Source organism: Penicillium longicatenatum (assembly GCF_028827895.1).
Source record: "Penicillium longicatenatum strain IBT 33135 chromosome Unknown contig_6_segment0_segment0, whole genome shotgun sequence".
In the NCBI taxonomy this organism is placed as follows: domain Eukaryota; kingdom Fungi; phylum Ascomycota; class Eurotiomycetes; order Eurotiales; family Aspergillaceae; genus Penicillium; species Penicillium longicatenatum.
This window is the reverse complement of record NW_026643123.1, coordinates 4333476-4351441: the sequence shown is the minus strand read 5'-3', so window position 1 is coordinate 4351441 and position 17966 is coordinate 4333476. Positions and strand designations below refer to the sequence as shown.

General features: G+C 48.7%; 7 protein-coding genes across 7 annotated transcripts; 5 read left to right on the top strand and 2 right to left on the bottom strand.

The window, feature by feature from the left end:
• Positions 1-66: 66 nt before the first annotated feature.
• N7484_009814 (fungal specific transcription factor domain-containing protein) lies at positions 67-2677 on the top strand (the record flags this gene model as incomplete). Its single annotated transcript, XM_057120201.1, has 8 exons — positions 67-160; positions 254-334; positions 388-1216; positions 1266-1286; positions 1346-1762; positions 1827-2149; positions 2201-2544; positions 2642-2677. 8 exons carry the CDS (start codon positions 67-69, stop codon positions 2675-2677), a joined length of 2145 nt encoding a protein of 714 aa, XP_056969756.1.
• Positions 2678-3246: 569 nt separating this feature from the next.
• Positions 3247-4869, top strand: N7484_009813 (uncharacterized protein; the record flags this gene model as incomplete). The annotated part of the gene is made up of 3 exons (XM_057120200.1): positions 3247-3444; positions 3503-4001; positions 4052-4869. 3 exons carry the CDS (start codon positions 3247-3249, stop codon positions 4867-4869), a joined length of 1515 nt encoding a protein of 504 aa, XP_056969755.1.
• Positions 4870-5057: 188 nt separating this feature from the next.
• On the bottom strand, positions 5058-6311 carry N7484_009812 (uncharacterized protein; the record flags this gene model as incomplete). The annotated part of the gene is made up of 2 exons (XM_057120199.1): positions 5058-5635; positions 5693-6311. The coding sequence occupies 2 exons, from the start codon at positions 6309-6311 to the stop codon at positions 5058-5060; spliced, it is 1197 nt and encodes a 398-aa protein (XP_056969754.1).
• A 479-nt stretch (positions 6312-6790) lies between these two features.
• On the top strand, positions 6791-8251 carry N7484_009811 (pectin lyase fold/virulence factor; the record flags this gene model as incomplete). The annotated part of the gene is made up of 1 exon (XM_057120198.1): positions 6791-8251. The coding sequence occupies one exon, from the start codon at positions 6791-6793 to the stop codon at positions 8249-8251; it is 1461 nt and encodes a 486-aa protein (XP_056969753.1).
• Positions 8252-11495: 3244 nt separating this feature from the next.
• N7484_009810 (T6SS phospholipase effector Tle1-like catalytic domain-containing protein) lies at positions 11496-13690 on the top strand (the record flags this gene model as incomplete). The annotated part of the gene is made up of 2 exons (XM_057120197.1): positions 11496-12258; positions 12336-13690. 2 exons carry the CDS (start codon positions 11496-11498, stop codon positions 13688-13690), a joined length of 2118 nt encoding a protein of 705 aa, XP_056969752.1.
• An 823-nt stretch (positions 13691-14513) lies between these two features.
• N7484_009809 (uncharacterized protein) lies at positions 14514-15809 on the top strand (the record flags this gene model as incomplete). Its single annotated transcript, XM_057120196.1, has 1 exon — positions 14514-15809. The coding sequence occupies one exon, from the start codon at positions 14514-14516 to the stop codon at positions 15807-15809; it is 1296 nt and encodes a 431-aa protein (XP_056969751.1).
• A 227-nt stretch (positions 15810-16036) lies between these two features.
• N7484_009808 (class I SAM-dependent methyltransferase) lies at positions 16037-17578 on the bottom strand (the record flags this gene model as incomplete). The annotated part of the gene is made up of 11 exons (XM_057120195.1): positions 16037-16270; positions 16321-16675; positions 16727-16757; positions 16811-16836; positions 16886-17004; positions 17061-17096; positions 17175-17219; positions 17268-17274; positions 17340-17387; positions 17438-17469; positions 17525-17578. 11 exons carry the CDS (start codon positions 17576-17578, stop codon positions 16037-16039), a joined length of 987 nt encoding a protein of 328 aa, XP_056969750.1.
• Between the last annotated feature and the right edge of the window lie 388 nt (positions 17579-17966).

The window sequence follows — 17966 nt, the reverse complement described above, 5'->3', positions numbered from 1 at the left end:
GGCCCATGCGCGCAGGAGCTTAGTCCGAGGGAGATTCCCTTCCTCCGCTACTTACACACCCACAGCATGGAATCCTCCGATGCCCGAGATGCCCCCATCCAGCAGGGAGCCGATACAGAGACACCCGCTTGCCAGACATGTCGAAGCCGGAAACTGCGTTGTACGAGGGAGCTGCCAACTTGCTCTCGCTGTGCCCGCCTTGGTGAGATTGTGCCCCACGAGGAAAACCGATCTTGACACTAACCCGAGAGAGGCGTGGAATGCGTGTACGACTATCATAGGAACAAACCGGGCGTGAAGATCGGGACTATCCAGACGTTGACTCAGAGAGTTGGTACGACACACCCATGGGCTCTTGTGTGCAGATACTGAATGCCTCTGCTATAGAATTACTGGAAGTAGAGCTGGATGCCGTCAGATCTAAACAAGAAAGACTCAGTGTAGCTCCGACTACAGAGTATGGGGGCCATGATGTGAACATAATCCGCGGTGTGGTATCATCCTTCATGGAAGAGTGGTGGAGCAACAACTCTCGCCAGGATGGGACCCGTCCACGCAGTTCAATCGAAGGCATCCAAGTCGACGAAGCATCTCAGCCAAGGACACCTACCACAGCCCCGGATAATAGAGCCTCTCGCAAGAGAAGGCGTCAAGAATTACCGGACCAACGAGAGCCCAGCGGACAACCGACATATCTGCCCTCGGACAACTTGGTCAATGCGGTTCTTGATGCATACTTCTCCGCTGTACATCCGTTCATTCCAATAATTCATGAGATGCTCTTCCGGTCACGCCTGCGAGACCCCACTGAGCGACCGAAGCTGATCGTTGTATTGCATGCTATGATGGTGTGTGCCCTTCGCTATGTCGCCAACGAGAAATTAGCAAAGGAATGGATTACACAACATCCCGATGCTCTCCATAGATCACGGGAGTATGTTCTTTTGTCAAATATGAATGATATCACTGTGGAAAATATACAGGCCCTGATCATAATCGCCTTTGTACATATTGGGGACGGAAATGCGAAAAAGGCCTGGCCCACCATTGGGACCCTGAGTAGGGCGGTCGTGCTTTTGGGTCTTAACTGCGAGCCTGATGAAACAGAACCTGGAGAAGCCTGTCTCAAGCCATTGCAGTGCCTACCACCTGCAAGGGTTTGGACTGAAGCGGAAGAACGAAGACGAGTATTTTGGAATGTGTTTTTGCTAGATCGGTAAGGTCGCCCGGCATTCCCACCTCGACTCTTTCTGACCTGTCGCCAGATTCTGTTCCATTACGACTGGGTAGGGTACCACCTTGAAATATTCTTTTCAGTTTTGAGCCTGACGCCAATTATTTGCAGGTGGAATATGAACCTGTCAAGCGATGATGTTCAGGTCCGATTGCCAAGTGATGGGCTATACTGGGTAAAAGAGGAGCCTGTGACCACCCCATTTTTGAATATCTGGGATTCTTCTATGGCCAGACTGGGAAAATCCGTCTCTTTTATTACTGGTCACTTTGCATCTCTGGCCGATAAGGAAAAGGAGGCTCCACCTACAGGTCCGAATTCAGAGCGAGTGTCGCCCGCTGTCCAAGCCCCCGAAGCTAGAGCTGTTGATGTTTCGACAATCGGATCCTTTGCATATTGCATAGAAGCGACCGAGGCTCTAAACAGAGTGGTTAAATTCTTCCTTCAGCGACCAGTCGATCTCCAAAATAGGCAGGCATTCAGCGCTTGGTTGACACGATTCAAAGAATTGGATCTTCAATTGATTCAGTAAGAACAATAGCCTCCCATACAGAGATGGCCAAAAGGCCGAGCGCAGCTGACAGATCTATAGCTGGAAAATGTTTCTCCCACGGCGATGGAAGGATTCCAATATATCGAGAGAGCCGGCATTTGTTCACATGGATCCAAACCTGACCCTCGCACATATCACCCATAACACCTCCATGATTCTACTCCACCAGAGCATTGCCTATCCGCGAGCGCAAATCTTGGAGAAGCTTGAGTTGGCCAGCACGGCAAGCGCCGAGACTTGTCAGCTGGCAGCTCTCGAAACTGCTAACATTGTACAAAAGTACCTGCAATACACTCCGTTTGTGGGCCTTGTCAGCCCTCAATTCTCATTCTGCACCTTCATCAGTGCTCATGTTATACTAGGTGAGCTTTTTCAATCGACGGCACAGGCCCTATCTAACACGCCAACCACAGTGCACTCGAATATTCACAAAAAGGAGCTCCCGGATACTTACAAAATCCTATTGTCAAGCCTACAACAAATGTCCGACCGATGGACTTCAATGAATCCCGAACTCAAAATGGACAACGACATCAAAAATTTTGCCGGGGATCTACTCGAACAGCTGCAAGTGTCTCAAGAAGCATCGGGACCCCTATCATTTGATTACATCACCGAGGTGAATCGTGCTCTGGGTGTTGAGCGTCCCGCACGTAGCCCAGACAACAGTCAATGGATAGAGGAACGTCGCGCCCAACAACGACACAGTATAATTCCAGTCACCGGGAACCGGCTACATTACATTAGCAATGACCGAGTAATGGGAGGCTCCAGCCATAATAGTAGTTCGCTAGGCTCCAGGTACATGCACTTCCTAAAGACGTCATGTTTCCTTGCTAACGCCATCTTAATAGCAGGCAAACATCGATGTCAAGGTCCTTTCAAAGTGAGAGAGCGCCAGGTCAAAGCCATATACAGTCTAACACAGCATTGTCATATATGAGAACACCTCACACAAGAGCCGATATGGAACTTGGCGATCTCTTTCCCGCGCACCGTCAAATGCAGCCATTGGCAGGTGGCATTGATGGGTTCGCGCCGCTTTATACCTTCCTTTCGGATCCTCAATATATTGACATGGATCGTATTATCAGCTTTCAAGACTCATTTGTTAATTAAATACCGCTTTGCAGAATATTGAGTGGAATTCGTCGAATCTAAATGAGGAACCTTGAAAGAAGGTGGGGAGAAACAGAAGAAGAAAAAAAAAAAGACTGCTGTAAGCACACACCACCATGCCAGTCCCTCCATGGGTTAGTCAGTGTCCTTCGGCCCCTGCATGTTACATGCTACAGTCGATCGGCTAGCGTTGTTGTACACTCGGGCCTCGGGGGAGATATCCACCCGAGAGGCCGGCAACCAAAATGATCGCGACATTCAAGCCCGCTCGGGTTTAAATAACAATTTGCCAGGTCACTCTGAGCAAATAAACCCAGCTCTTCGTTCACTCTGCTTAGGCATGGCACCGGGTGTTATCAACTCTCCTCCGAGGGGCGGAGACGTGGAAATGGGCGCCGCTTCAATTCTCGCTTCCAGAAAGCCAGTATTTGGTAAAGCTGGCAGCCCCAATGATATTGCCACAATTCTCGCCCCGCTATACAAAACGAGCAATCTGGCCAAGATTCTGAGTACTGCAGAAAAGTACTTGGCCGAGAATGTGAGTGCGCAGACAACTAAATACGGATTGTTGACGCTGGCACTGATACATCCCGCAGGATCCCCCTAAACGCTTCCCCGAAACAGTACCCCAAACCGGTCCACAAAAGGGAATATACCAGTGCAGGGATGCCGAATTTTGGACATGTGGCTTTTTTCCCGGAAATATCTATTGCGTCCTCGAGAGGCTCAGAAAATATCCTGGATCAAGCGTGTCCAAAGCTTGCCAGCCAGAGGACGTTCCACGGGATTTCCCACTCAGCCTTATTGAGCACGTCACAGATCTATGCCAAAAGTGGTCTGCTCCGCTACATGCTATGTCGAAACGAACGGACACTCATGATCTCGGGTTCATCGTTCAGCCTGCCCTCCGCCGAGACTGGGAACTCTTCGGCAATAAGCAATCCCTGATTTCATTGCTCACTGCAGCCGAGAGTCTTGCCAGCCGATATGATGAGCGTGTTGGGGCCATTCGCAGCTGGGACAGTTTCCAAAATGCGCACCACAGCATCACCAGTATGGACGATGATTTCCTGGTTATCATTGATAGTCTCTGCAGTAAGATAGGTCCTTTGCGATCTTGCTTCACGAAGCTAATGAGCGTCTAGATCTCGATCTTTTATTCTACGCCGGAAGCTACAAAATGTCCCCTCGCCTTATTGAGATCGCATCTAAGCACGCCGAAACCCTCCTATCTACGCACCTTCGAACAGAGTCCGTCGTGCCCGGGAAGACGTTGTTCTCAACCTACCACGCCACGAATATCTCTCCGAAAGACAATGGAAAAGTGAAGAGAAGGCTCACAGCGCAAGGCTATGACGACAACTCAACCTGGGCTCGCGGGCAAGCATGGGCGATTCTAGGCTACGCCCAAACTTTTGCTTGGACAAGGGACCCAAGGTTTCTGGAGGCTTCATTGGGCCTGGCAGACTATTTTATCTACCGTTTGGAATCATCTCCGGATGTTGTCAAGGAGAATGGCGTCGGGCAATATGTTCCTTTGTGGGACTTTGATGCTCCAATAAAGCACACAAATGTTCACGGCTCTGAGGCTCCATTGAGAGATGTTTCTGCTGGAATGGTTGCCGCAAATGGGATGATTATCCTCTACGGTCTACTTCAGGGAGCTGGGAAGAATGAGCTAGCAAAGCGGTACTTGGATTATTCCCTTGTCATAGCCAAGGACACGGTTGCGCTCGCTTATAATAACGATGAGATGGGCATGAGCTTCGACTCGGAAACAGGAAAGATACAGACCTACGCAATAGGAACTGTCGACGGAAGATCCTTTGATGGGATTTTGGAAAGGTCAACATCGAACTTTAATCAAGATCATGCAGATCGGACTTGGGATCATGGATTGGTCTACGCGGATTATTATTTTCTTGAGCTGGGCAATAGATTTCTAGATATGGGTCTTGTCTGAGCAGGTATTACCATTGACGCAGAAATTTGAACTGTAATTAATCCAAAATGGAAACGAATCGATTTGAATTGTTATGGATGAGGAGACCACTAGCCCTGGATTGCAGAGTCAGGTCGCGTTGAATACGTGATACTGAATCTTGCATCAATTCCAGCAAATTCTGACAATATTCTCTCCTAGCACAAGTTCTAGGCATTGTTATTTGCATGTGTGAGGGTCTCGTACGCCACAAAAAGCCCATTATCCTTAGCCGGTCGCTGTTTGAACGTGAGGTTTCCAGTCTGAGGCATATCGATACCGATCCTGAATGCGAGGGCATTATATCCTACTTCAGTGATAGGTCCCAAGGTGAGACTCAGCTTTCCTCCGCAAAGCCACGAAGGTACCGACTCTCCATTCATGAATTGTGAGTGGAACTCGAGTCCATAACGAAGTCGCGTCCCTACAGCTGTCTTGTAAAGATCCGATCCTTGGATTCTGGAAGTCTCGGCAACGTGCGCCATGGACGCAAATGAGTAGCCTGTGTGCTCAAGATCACGACATGTCTCCTGCGCTTGGCCGTCCTCCTGGAAGACGGCCTCGTTGAACCACCAGGCGATAATTGCGCCGGGGGAGGAGCTTTGTCCTCTGGCCGCGACGGGATATTCGCCGTCGCTTTTCATGTAGACTGTTGCTGGGACTCGTTTCAGAAACCATCCCATTGCAGTATTGTATGATTCAGCGTCTTCTAAAAAGACCGACATGAGGATTGCAGCTTCTGTCATGACTAGGGGGTAAAAGGTTAGTCTTTGATCCTTGCTATCCGAAGAGGACTGTGGCTTACCTAGCTCCCAGTTGGCGACATTATGATCCGTTCCATTGACTGTAAGCGGCATATAAACATCACGGAGCATCGTCTCGAACTGATTGATGCTGTCGAATGACCATTCCGCATCTGTGTAGCGGATGAGCTCTGCTGTCCTGGCCCACACCGAGCCAACCCATCCAGACTGCAACGGCGCATTGGAGTTATTATGGCCTTTGATCGTTGATGAATACGCATCCATAATTTTGATAGCTTGATGAGCGTATTTTCTGGAGCCACTGATTGCCCAAGCCAACGCATTTCCATACGCAGCGATCGAATCAGTGCGTTCCAGGGTACATCCGACGTCGGGATCCGAATATGGGCCACACTCAACGATAACATGCGGTGATGGATCTGTGGGATTTGAGACACCATCGTCGGCAAGAAGAGACGCGTAGGCATCTTTCCAGGGCTGCTGGCCATTCTTCACTTTCTCGCGAATGAAGTCCAGTTGAGATTGACTGATCATCGCCCCGGGGTGCACCCACTTCGAAGGAGCCGAGGCAGTGACTGTTGGCGAACTATCACCATAGCAGGATGGTGGGAACCCCAGAAGGGGGATAACACTGGAAAGGAAAATTTTTTGGAACAACATGATAGATTGAAGAATGTAGAGTATATCACAAGGCTGCTACGACCGACCTAGGAACAAGAACCACACGATAACTTAGATTGTTTCTGCTCAATAAATATCTTTCGGGCTGATTCCCGTTTGTCAAATGTGTGTTGCAGATTTCTGATGCAACATTCATATTGATCGGCATGAGTTCAAGACTAATGCGAACGTGATGTAAATGGTCGATTTTTCGGTGCGAAGTCGCGGGAGAAGGAATCGCCCGACAAACGCGCCTCGGACGAAGGAAGGAACCGCGATGGTCTTCCCTCTTCCAACCTTCGATTGCCTCGGCAGGTCCACCCAGGAAATATGCGACATCAGCAGGATGCAACTCCCCAGAGCGCCATGACTCTCACGTCCGAAAAGGGTCCTTATTCAATATTTCATTGCTCCCCAGAACTTCGCGAACATCTACGGCGCGAAAGGCCTCACTTACCATCAAGACGAGACTGCCAAACATGATCATAAACGCCCTTCGCTTCGTTCGCTGCATTGCCCTCTTCGCAGCTCTGGTGCAACCCCTGCTCGCCAAAGAAATCTATCTGGACTGTGGGTCGGCTACATCAGGCGATGGAAGCAGATCGCGTCCTTTTTCGACCCTCACCAGTGCCAACAATGTTACTTTGAGCCCCGGAGACTCGCTGAAAGTCAAATCGGGGACTATTTGCGCCGGAACACTGTCGCCAAAGGGCAGTGGCACTCAGGACAGTCCTATTACCTTGACAAGCTACGGAGGCGGGCCACTACCTATCATCAACGGCTCTGGGGCGGCTGAAGCAGTGAGTCTGACGAATCAGGATTACTGGGATATCTCAAATATTGCAATCATCAACCCCGCATCCTCCATCGCTTGGAGGCGTGGCATCGTTGGGACTTCAAGTGATGGGACAGTCCACCACGGCCTCTATATCCACGACATTGCTGTCCACAATGTTGCCGGGCAGACGAACAAAGCGACCCAGTCCGCCGCATTTATTGCTTCTGGTGGCATCCTCGTGAATGGAACCGAGAACTTCAGTCGCTATGACGACGTGCAAATCTACAACAATACTATCTATGATTGCGGCGGCGGAGGTATCAAAGTTCGCGTTGGTCAAATGGACAACCGTGGCAAGGGCACACACGTTTGGGGCAACGAAATATCGTACGTCGGTGGTGACGGCGTTGTTGTCTCATATGGAAAGTCACCCATTATCGAACAGAACAAAGCTGGGTTTCTTGGTCATGGCAAATACCCATGGACTGGGGGGAATTTCGCTGGCATCTGGGTGCTGGGGTGTCAAGACGCAGTCATGCGATTCAATGTCGTTCACGATTCACTAATGTCAGATATAGACAGCGAGGCATTTGACTGTGACTGGGGTAACGAAGGCACGTGTACAGTTGAGTATAACTACAGCCATGACAACGCAGGGGGAATATTTCTGAATTGCGATGGCTGTGGAACTCCCGGTGGTGCACGACAGATTGTTCGATACAATGTGTTCCAAAATGACTGTCGAATATACAGCAATGGTGATAACGTGCAGCTGGACTTTTACAACAATGTCGTCTACTGTCCACAGAAAGATTTCGAAATCGCAGTGCCCCCACGCACAAATATGTCGAACAATATTTGGGTGGGAACCGCAAACTCGACCCTGCCGAATGGAGACGGGATTGAATGGAACGCGAACATGTTCCAGACAGTGCCGAAGCCAGTGGAAACCGCCGGCAGCACGGGGGACCCTCAATTTCTCAGTCCCGGTATGGGTCAGAGTACTCTCGAGTCGGCAGATGGGTATAGGCTTCAGAATGGGAGTCCTGCATTGCGCCTGGGTGTTGTAATTACCGATAACGGAGGTCGAGACTTTTGGAATAACCAGGTCTCGCAATCGAAGCGACCGAACACCGGTGCCTATAATGGCAGGGGGCTGTAACCAAGAGCAGAATGACACACATTGAAGCACAACAAATAAACCCCGAATAAATTGTGCGACACCGATTGTGGTGAAGGGCTATGCTGATCTCTTCCAAATTGCCCCCTCTCCGAGACTCTTATAGTGCAAAAATTTACAATGATACATGGTCCATCCTACTTGAGCCCCATTCACGCTTTCCTTTTGCTACCTTTCCTATCACTTCCAATGAATCGATTTACATATTGATCATCAAGTCATGTTCTCTACACCCTCTTCACTTCACCCAATCCACAGCCATGCCGGCTGCGAAGAGTCTCGGAATCCCCACTCACTTCCCTTTGATATCTTGTATCAAATTGCTACGTCGCTGGACGACCGTGACTTTATCCACCACCCGAGCCGTACTAACCGTGCGCTTTACGACTCGATCCGGAGTGATGCGATGGCACGCAAGACTATTGAGGTAAAAAGACTTCTGCGGAGCGAAATCTGACTCTACACAGAACTTTCTCCCATTCAGTAAAGAAGGACAATTGGCCTTCTGTCAAAACGGTTATACCTACCGCGAAGCCATTCGACATCGGTTCGATATTCACGAAGCGGTCGCTACGGCTGCGCCATATTCCGTGGCAGTCTTAGCTTATGGGGACCGATTTTTTCTACAGTCAGGGAATCCGCAAGGTGTAGCTTTCTGCTTCGCATCTCTCATCCAAGGTTGCCAGCCGGTCACTTCATTAGCAATCCTTCTCTGTGTTTGTGGAAGGGGACATTGCCGAAATCGAAAGCGCTGGCTGCCAAAAGTTTTGACGGTTCAGCATGACCATGTTGGAATCCGATTGTATGAAAAGAAAGACAAAGGGGATTAGGAGTAGGACAGAGCCAATATGAGCTTGACTGATCCTTAGGTGAAAGCTGCAAAAGAGCGACAGTTGAGTCTTTGAATGCCACTCTTCCTTCAATTTTTCGACGATCTTGTCCGGCCTAACATTACAGCTGACGTAGCGTCGGCATGGATTCCGAGTCCATAGACAAGGCAAATCCGGCAATGTGAACACTTTTTTACTGATCTTGCGTCTTGTCCGATCTGTGCTTCGGCCAATCGCTGTCATGGACGCTCGTGGAGGATTGGCCGTGGAGTGAGTCCCCGGGAGCTTCCCTATGGGATAGCTAATATCGTCGCTCTTCGCAATACGGCATGGCAATGCGTGATGATCGCGATCCTAGCGTGGCTAAGGCTGATCCTAGGATTAAACGTCACTATTCAAGCAAGGCGGCATGGAAATAGTTGTTGTATTAATTTTTGCCTATTGATTTTGACCGACAATGTTGTAGGAAAGAAGCTAGCCTTTTATCCGCTAGCGAGAAGTGATAATGACTAAATGTAGTGACTAGATGTAATGGCTAGTGAGTGTTCTATGTTGCGCAGCAAGGTGGATCGAGTCGACGGGAAGCGTAGAACGTAGGGTGTACCACTGTAGCGACATGAATATACGTCATCTCATTGAGCTCCTAGGAACACTATAGCCCGGCTAGCATCGGAGCAGGCAATAATCTAGAGGCAAAATGGCAGGCCATAGGGACTGGCCCGGGGGAGGCGCTCGGGACGTGCTCAAAGAGGGCTCAGGGTTGATCAGGGAGTACTCAGGGTTGATCTGGGCGTGCTCAGGGCGGCACCCGGACTAACTCAGGCTGTGCTGCGGGAGCCGATCTCTACCCGAACCGGAAGCCTTACCGTCAACAATATTACATATTTTGGGGACTATTGTCAATTTTACATTCAATGTGGTCTTTGGTATTCAGCTTTGCAAGGCTTCGTGCTTTTTGTGTAGAAATAAGTGAATTATCAGCTGAATCGAAGAAAATGAGAAGCAAGTACACTTGGGAAAAAACAACGTCCAGACTTATCATTCCCCATTTATAACTTCTCAAATCATGCACATAAAGCCTCCAGCCTTACAAAAACGTTCTCGCTCATCAGCCCCACTGGGCAGGACCGTTGTTTCGTATCTGCGGGTAAGCAGTCAGAAAAGCGACCGAGCCAAGCCAAAAACATCAGATCTATACTGCCTTGACTCCACCCGTGGGCGGAGGCACCGCAGGCTGTCCTGGACACGAAATTTTACGCCTTTAACAATCCCACAAATACCAAACTCAACAATGGAAGTGCCGGAGAGTGATCGGCTCTCTTGACTATGAATAATGCGTCATAACCAGAAACAGCTGATAAATCGTGTAACACCTGGGTATCCGAGCGTCCGTATCCGCAGGGAGAAGGAAGACGGGCGGCCTTGGCTTGGTAGATACTAAGTTTTCATGAGCCTTTACTCTGAATCAGCCAATGAAATGATCAATCAGCGGGTGCGTGATTGCGACAAAAACTCTCAGTGGAAACATCAAGAACTGTTCCGGGGTGATTATCGTCAAGGCTGACGAAGGATCGGTGTCTATTTAAAGTTGTTATCCACAGAGTTATCTAGTCCTCTCATTCACTAGAGCGGGCATAAGCGTTGTGGCGTGTTATATTTCTGTCCTCTGCTCATATTATCACTGTGCTTGGGCACAGCCTTGCGGGTTGCCCGGGTCATAATGGCCCACCCAGAAACGCGCCAGCCAATAAGTGGAGCAACAACGACGCATAAATATCAATAACGTATGTATTTCGGGAAAATCGGGCACAGGGGCAGGGGCAGGGGCCGTGAAAGATGGGAGAACGCCGCAGGGGGTCCAATAAGAATTGTTCATTCAGGGGCTCTTCTAAGATCGTGCTTCGCCTTGTGCACAGACTGGCTCGAAAGTCAGCACATGATGACATCCACATGCGATCATACGCAAAGCGAAGAACTTGATCGTTCGTATCATTGGCATTCGTCGCACGATAATTGGCTGCAGAGCAAACCCACGGGCGATGCGAGCCGCGATCAACCCCACAAGGCGCATCCACAGGTCCTGCAGCTGAAGAAGAAAAAGGCAAAACGGTGGGGGAGCTGAAAGCCTTAGCGTCCCCGGCCCCCATAAAGAAATTCATGATTGGTAACATTGGGGAGCTTGGCCCGCGTCAGCTCCACAAGTTCGTGCTGAGGAGTTCCAAGTGGATAGCGTTGACCGATGGTAGGCCTGTGTGTCAGCAAGAGGCCCCCAGTGCTGAAAGGCGTAAGAATAATGGCGTATGTATAAGTATGAAACGGTGGATTCCTTCATTTCGCTTCAATTTCTTCCATCTCTACCCCTGACCGGTCGCGCTATTTTTATGTCACTTTCCGCCATGGATTTGGGTAATGTCGATTATGTCCCTGGCGAGGACTATATTCTCCGCCAGCGCAAAGATGCCCAGCACGCCGCTGTCCGAAAACGTATTATCATTTGCTGCGACGGTACCTGGCAGTCTGCCGTGTCGGGGCAAAAAAACGTCCCATCCAATGTCACCCGTCTATGTCGGGCTCTGAATCACATCGGTACTGACGAGAAGGGCGATCAATGGCAACAAGTTGTCTGGTATGATTCAGGGGTTGGTACGAACGGAGGAGTGGTCGAAGAGGTCGTGCAGGGCGCGTTCGGCGAGGGTGTGGAACAGAATGTTATCGAGGCATACAATTTCTGTGTGCTTAACTATAAGCCAGGCGACAAGATTATGTGTTTTGGATTCTCGCGCGGAGCGTACACGGCACGCACAATCTCGGGCCTGATTTCAGACATTGGCATCTGCCACAAGTCGGACTTGAATAAGTTTCCTGATCTATGGGCCATGTATAAGAAAGTCAGACACGGAAAGCGGTTTGATCGGAGTGACCTTTGGTTCGATTGGACATGGGGAAAAGCCGATGAACACCAAGGTGCTGGCACAAAGGACAACCGGAATTTTGTCTATGAGCAGGTTCCCGAGGGTGATTGGGCACAGGAAGGATCCAAGGAGGTTGAAGTCGTGGGAGTCTTCGACACAGTCGGTGCTATAGGGATGCCTCAGGTTCTTGGGATGAAATTACCGTCCGCAGGAAAGAACGGCTGGCACAATGTTGGATTGTCACCAAGTGAGTCTCTTCCCTTTTTCCCCTGCGCGTCGATACTGCAACATGCATAATGGGCCGCTAACTCTTGAAAACCGTAGACATCAAGCATGCTTACCAGGCCCTGGCTCTGGACGAACACCGTCAGGCATTTTCTCCATCGGTGTGGTACCTACCGAACAAAAAAGCCACTCCCGAAGAAGTAGAAGCCAGGAAGAAGGAGGAAGTCGCAGCTGAAAAAAAATACTGGACAACCTTGGAGGAAGCCAAGGAACTGAAAGCAGGAGGCAAAGCCACCGACAAAGAAGTAAACGACGCCGCCCGCGATGTCAACTTGGCTGCTAGAGCATGGAACAAGGCAACCCGCAGACGGATCAAGTTTGAAAACCGTGTGGGAATCCACTCCGAGTTGAAGCAAGTGTGGTTCCCCGGCTATCACGTCAACATCGGTGGAGGAAATACTGAGACCTTGCAAAATATCGGTGATATGGAAGAAATGTCCAGCATCACCTTTGCATGGATGCTCGATCAAATCAAGGCACATCTTTCAATTGATGAGAGATTCATCATTAAAGAGCACAATGCTCGTCAGAGATACCTCCAAAAGATCAACCAGGAGTTCCTTGCCTGGCAGACCGCAGAGACCAAGAAAACAGAGTCTCTCAAAAGCTGGATTTACCACGCTGCCAAGGCAACAGCTTCAGCTATCATTCACCCTCTGAACTCCGGCATTGAGCCAGCATATAAGAAAATCCGTGAATATGGATGGGGAACAGGTGAACTGATAGACAGCTTTACATCCATGTACTGGCTGAACGGAAAAAAATGGCGCACACCAGGACAATACGGCTTTAAGGATGGAAAAGACCTTGGCGAAACTTTCGAGTTCATTCACCCGGTCGTGAACTTCCGGGTGGAGCACATGAAAGAACAACGCAAAAAGGACAGCAAGCACCCACTATACAAGCCCCTTAGCCCAGGAAGCAAATATGAGCGGCGCAAGGTGGAAGATGCTGAAGGGAACGTGAGATTTGAGTACTATATGGGCAACTCATCAAAGTCCATACCTGAGTGGAAGTTGGGTGGACTGGACTCCTACGAACGTTTAACCATTGCTGGAGAGGCTGCGTATATCTATGCCGATATCTTGGATGACGAATTGCGAACTGGCCTCCGAACGGAGCGCTGTACCTTCGGAGGCGACGATGAGAAAGAATTTTGCCTCAAGCCTGTGATTGTGCAAAAGGCCAATGGCCTGCTCACCATGGCGACACCTGAGGAAGCGTGGGGCGAACAGTCTCAATTGACAGCTGTTGATGACGAGCCTCAACCCAAGAAATCTCTTCCAGAGACTCACATGCCGAAGTCATTCGCAATGGAGACCAACGAGATCGATACCAAGATGGATGCTTCAAACCAGGTCTCCCACACGCAGAACCTTACCTCGGTTTACTAATATTGTATGTAGCTGTGTAATTGATCTAGATTGTATAGGTATGACTTAATATGCCCATTTTAGGACATTCAGAAATGAACTGTATAAAAATATTGAACATTCCATTAGAACGTAAAGCATGCTTCTCATATTTCCAAACTTCAACGCTTTGCAGTGCACTGCTTGGAGGGCTGTTCTTACCACCTATATTTTTGTGTAGAATCAATCCTCTTTGCCACAAGCTATGCTATATGTTATAAAGAATAAAATCTACTTAAGTATGTTCTTTCAAATTCAGACTACGAGAAGATGTTCTGGAAGTCCGATAGAACAAAACGTCATTTTTAACTATTTTTATACGAGAATCATGAGCGCCAATCAAATTCCGGAATCGGAGTCCATGGCCTAAATAATGGGTCAAGGTATGAAAACGTCGGAGATTAGATTGGCAAGTCTCATCCAAGATCTTTGTAGCCTGTTTTTCTAGTTAAAAATAGCCATGGCGGAGAGAATGGGATTTCCCCGCTATGATCATACGACAACCAATCAAATCGTCGACAAGGGCCTCAAGGTTGCCATATAGTTTTCGCCCCAGTAAGACGCTGTGCCTCCGGTAAGCTCTAAGCCTCGAATCAATCCCACAGCCTTGCCTTCTCACCAATAGGAAGAGCCAAGGCCACCCCACCGAGAGATGATCAATCCATGCGGATCGCGCCTTGGGGCTCGCGTTACCTTATAATAAGGCAGCCTTTTCATGCGTGAGATACTGAGACATTTCTGTCTTCCAGAAGCTAAATTTTGAACAACTCTTCAACTTTTGCATGTCACGATACGTTCTCACAGAATGGCACCAACCGAGATACTGACCCGACCGGGGGAGTTATGGCAACAATCTACAAATAAAATGCAGCGGTCGACAACCGATATCTGGCGTCGGTCCACAAACTTGTGGTACGACTCAAAGGATAAATGTCAACAAACCACCATGGATATGTGGCATCGGTCTGCCGACTCGTGGACAAATTCAATGAACCGTTGTCTCCACTCAACGGACAAGTTGACGAGCTCTGCAATCAGACTGCAGACTACGAGCAATGAAAGAACTGAAAAGAAAGCACCGATAGCTTCGACAACAATGGATTCTTCTTTCACATCATCCGCGCTCACACCAACCACCATTTCTCCATATTCACCCGAGTCCCTGGGATCACCAGAACCCATCAGGCCCCTGCCATCCTACCAAAAAATACAATATGTACCCTACTCAAAACCATCATCTCGGACCCGATCTCAATCTGAATCAGATACCAACTCTACATCGTCAAGTTCACTCTCCATCGATCTTGACATAGAGAAGAAGAAAGCAGCAGATCAACAAGCCAAAGAACTGATTGAGTTGACCAAAAAGATCAACACCGACATAGAACAAGCCAAACAACTAAGAGATTCGAAGTCCGCTCAACTAGGCGAAATCGAACACAATTGGATCAACTCAACCATCACCGACGCCAAAGACTCAAACCAAGAAATGATTCAAATCCTCGACTTTTATCGCCTCGTCGCAGAAAAGCGCAAAGGAAGATTGAACTCATCAAGCCGCAAGCGCTGGAGAACTCAGGACTGCCAACGCGTTCGAGAAAAATACCCTCGTCTCGTGCTACATCAAAGCCGATTGGAAAAGGTGCTCACACACCTGACCGTCATGCTGCCTTCTCCGGACATCTCACCCGAAGAGCCAACGGGATCATTCTCCGAACCCCCACTTTGCGAAGCAACCGTGAAGTCGTTCGCAGAACTCCCAGTCGAGTATGAAATTACATCATCCTTGCCAGTGATTGCTGAACTCCCCTCTGGATCGATACTGTCATCGACCGAGGCATTGATCGGAGAACTATCCGCCTCAGATAGTGTCAAGCGCAAGCATATGCTGCCAATACCAAAGATCATTGTGACCCAGGTGGTGGAGGATTTGTCAGAGGACCAGAGAAGAAGCAAGGAAATGGATGAGTATAGCAGTTATGAAAACAAGGAGATGGACGAGATGATGGCCTGGGGAAAGACGAGGAATGACATTCAAACACAGCAATCTGAGTCTCTGGCTCGGATTTTTGCTGAGAGGGAGAAGAAATCCACGCAGTGATGGATTCATGTTTATGCGGGTTTGGCGTACTTTGATATACCCTTGAAATAACGAGATCATGATTATGAATAGTTGAAATCAATTTGATGAGTTTCAGTCCGTATACCTCTGCCTCTCTCGCGCGGGAAATTACCAGCTGGGAAGTTGCCATCTATGAAATATGCATATCATCATTCATTAGACTATTAACATTATTATTTTTTATGCACTCCAAAGTCCCGTTCTCTTCATGGTGGTCTTTGTCCGTATACTATATGTACCCTCGTGTACAGGTGATTCGAAAGATCTTTCAATTCATACCGCACACCCGCCAATATAGCTTCGATCTCCGCACGAGTCCACCCCAGCACGCGAGTGAAAAGCGCGAATGTGTATGGTGGCATGGCTTCAAGCATGTTGAGTTGGTGATATCGTCCGAGTTCCTTCAATTTAGGGTCTTTAGGCCAAGGGCTCTGGGGGAGCTGAAGAAGGCAGTTAGTAGTCGTACTTTATAGTTGGCAAAATTGATTACCTTGTATACGTCTTCGTGGACGTTGATGAAGCCCGTCTCTTCAAATCGCCTCTTCCATGTGCCCACCGAGTTCATGTCCTTCCCGAAACCTATTGATGAGGTTTGAAGATTTTTCACACTCTCCACTAAACATCTTGCGTTTAAGTGGGTGCCGTCATCTGAATGTGTATTAACTTCCATTGATGCCATTTCGAACCAGCCATTTGGTGTTAAATTGTTGAATGCTCGTTGGAATAGTTTGTCGTGATCGCGAATGGCCCCTTCGAGCTCGCGTCCATGAATGTAGTCGAATGGGTGGCTGTAAGACCATGGTTCTTCAAAGTCGTCAACTTGAAAGCGACAATTTGATGGTACCCTGAAAACGTTAGCTTTGTTGGTATAGGCTTTGTTGGTGAGTTTTATGTACCATGACGGTTGGATGGGACTGAGGTCAATTCCTGCTGAGTTTAGTCTCGGTTTAGGTGCAGCAATGGGTTTTTAAGCGTCATACCAATAACGTCAGCACCGGGGTTTTCACTTCTTTGTATCAGTAATGACTGCTGGAGAAAGGGTTGGAATGGCTTACTCTGCAAAGTCAATTGCCCAGATCCCCGTGCCTGTTCCAATGTCAAGCACCCTTTGAGGGTCTTTGACTGGAGCTCTGTGCAATTCTCCTTTCAGGAGCATTAAATAAATATGATGACTCTGTAAATCGCTGTCAATATCAATCATAAATGATGTCACATTGCGCGGGAACTAACCAGGTCCAGGCGGTCCTGCTCTTGCTCATCATTCGGCTAGATCCAAGATTAGTTTGATATTTTTTTTTTGTTACGTCAAAGTTAAACAAAAAAAGGTTGACAAGATTCACGTACAAGAACATATTCCCCTTCGTGGTAGGAATGATATCTGCGACCGTTCTAAAAACTAAGCGAATGGCCCAGATGGGGGACCAGGACGGTTTGTACCTCATATCTATCCGATCAGCAACCATATTGCGGGGTAACCTAGCTTCATATCAAAGGTTCTGGAAAACATACTGGTAATTTAAAGCACTCGACGTCATGCTCTGGGTATAGCTCTTTTCCCTGAAGAGAGCGTTAGCACAAGCGCCACATCCATTGGCCACCATACTCACGAGCCGAAATATGCTGAATCATTGTCGGAAACCTGTTTATTGTTAATTGACAGTCTCTTCAAACTCCAATCTCCACAAGCGACTAACATCAGGCTCAATAAACCCAGAGCTATTGGAGCTATCCGACGTGTTGAGCTGCATCCCTGAGATTCCCCTGGGAATACGCGAGTGGGATTTCAAGGAAAAGCGATGGAAGGGATGGAGGAGTGAAAATGGCAAAAAGCGTCAACAGCCACACCGACTCCAGTCTTATGATCCGTACGATAACTGGGAAAGACCCAGAGCGTCGGGATCTACGCTATTCACCCGTTGATGTATCATCGCCAAATAAGTGGTCCCTGTGCGCACTAACACGAGAAAACTCACTGCGGTACCAACCGGGCGGGTCAGGCTCGGCTCTGGCCCCATGGAAATCACATAGCCCTCTAGGAAGGAGGCAAGGGCTAGCGTATTGAATACTTCATGATCATTAGTCAACGGTAATGAGATCCGCAGGATTGAAAAGGGGGCCAAGTTTCCCCCAATCATC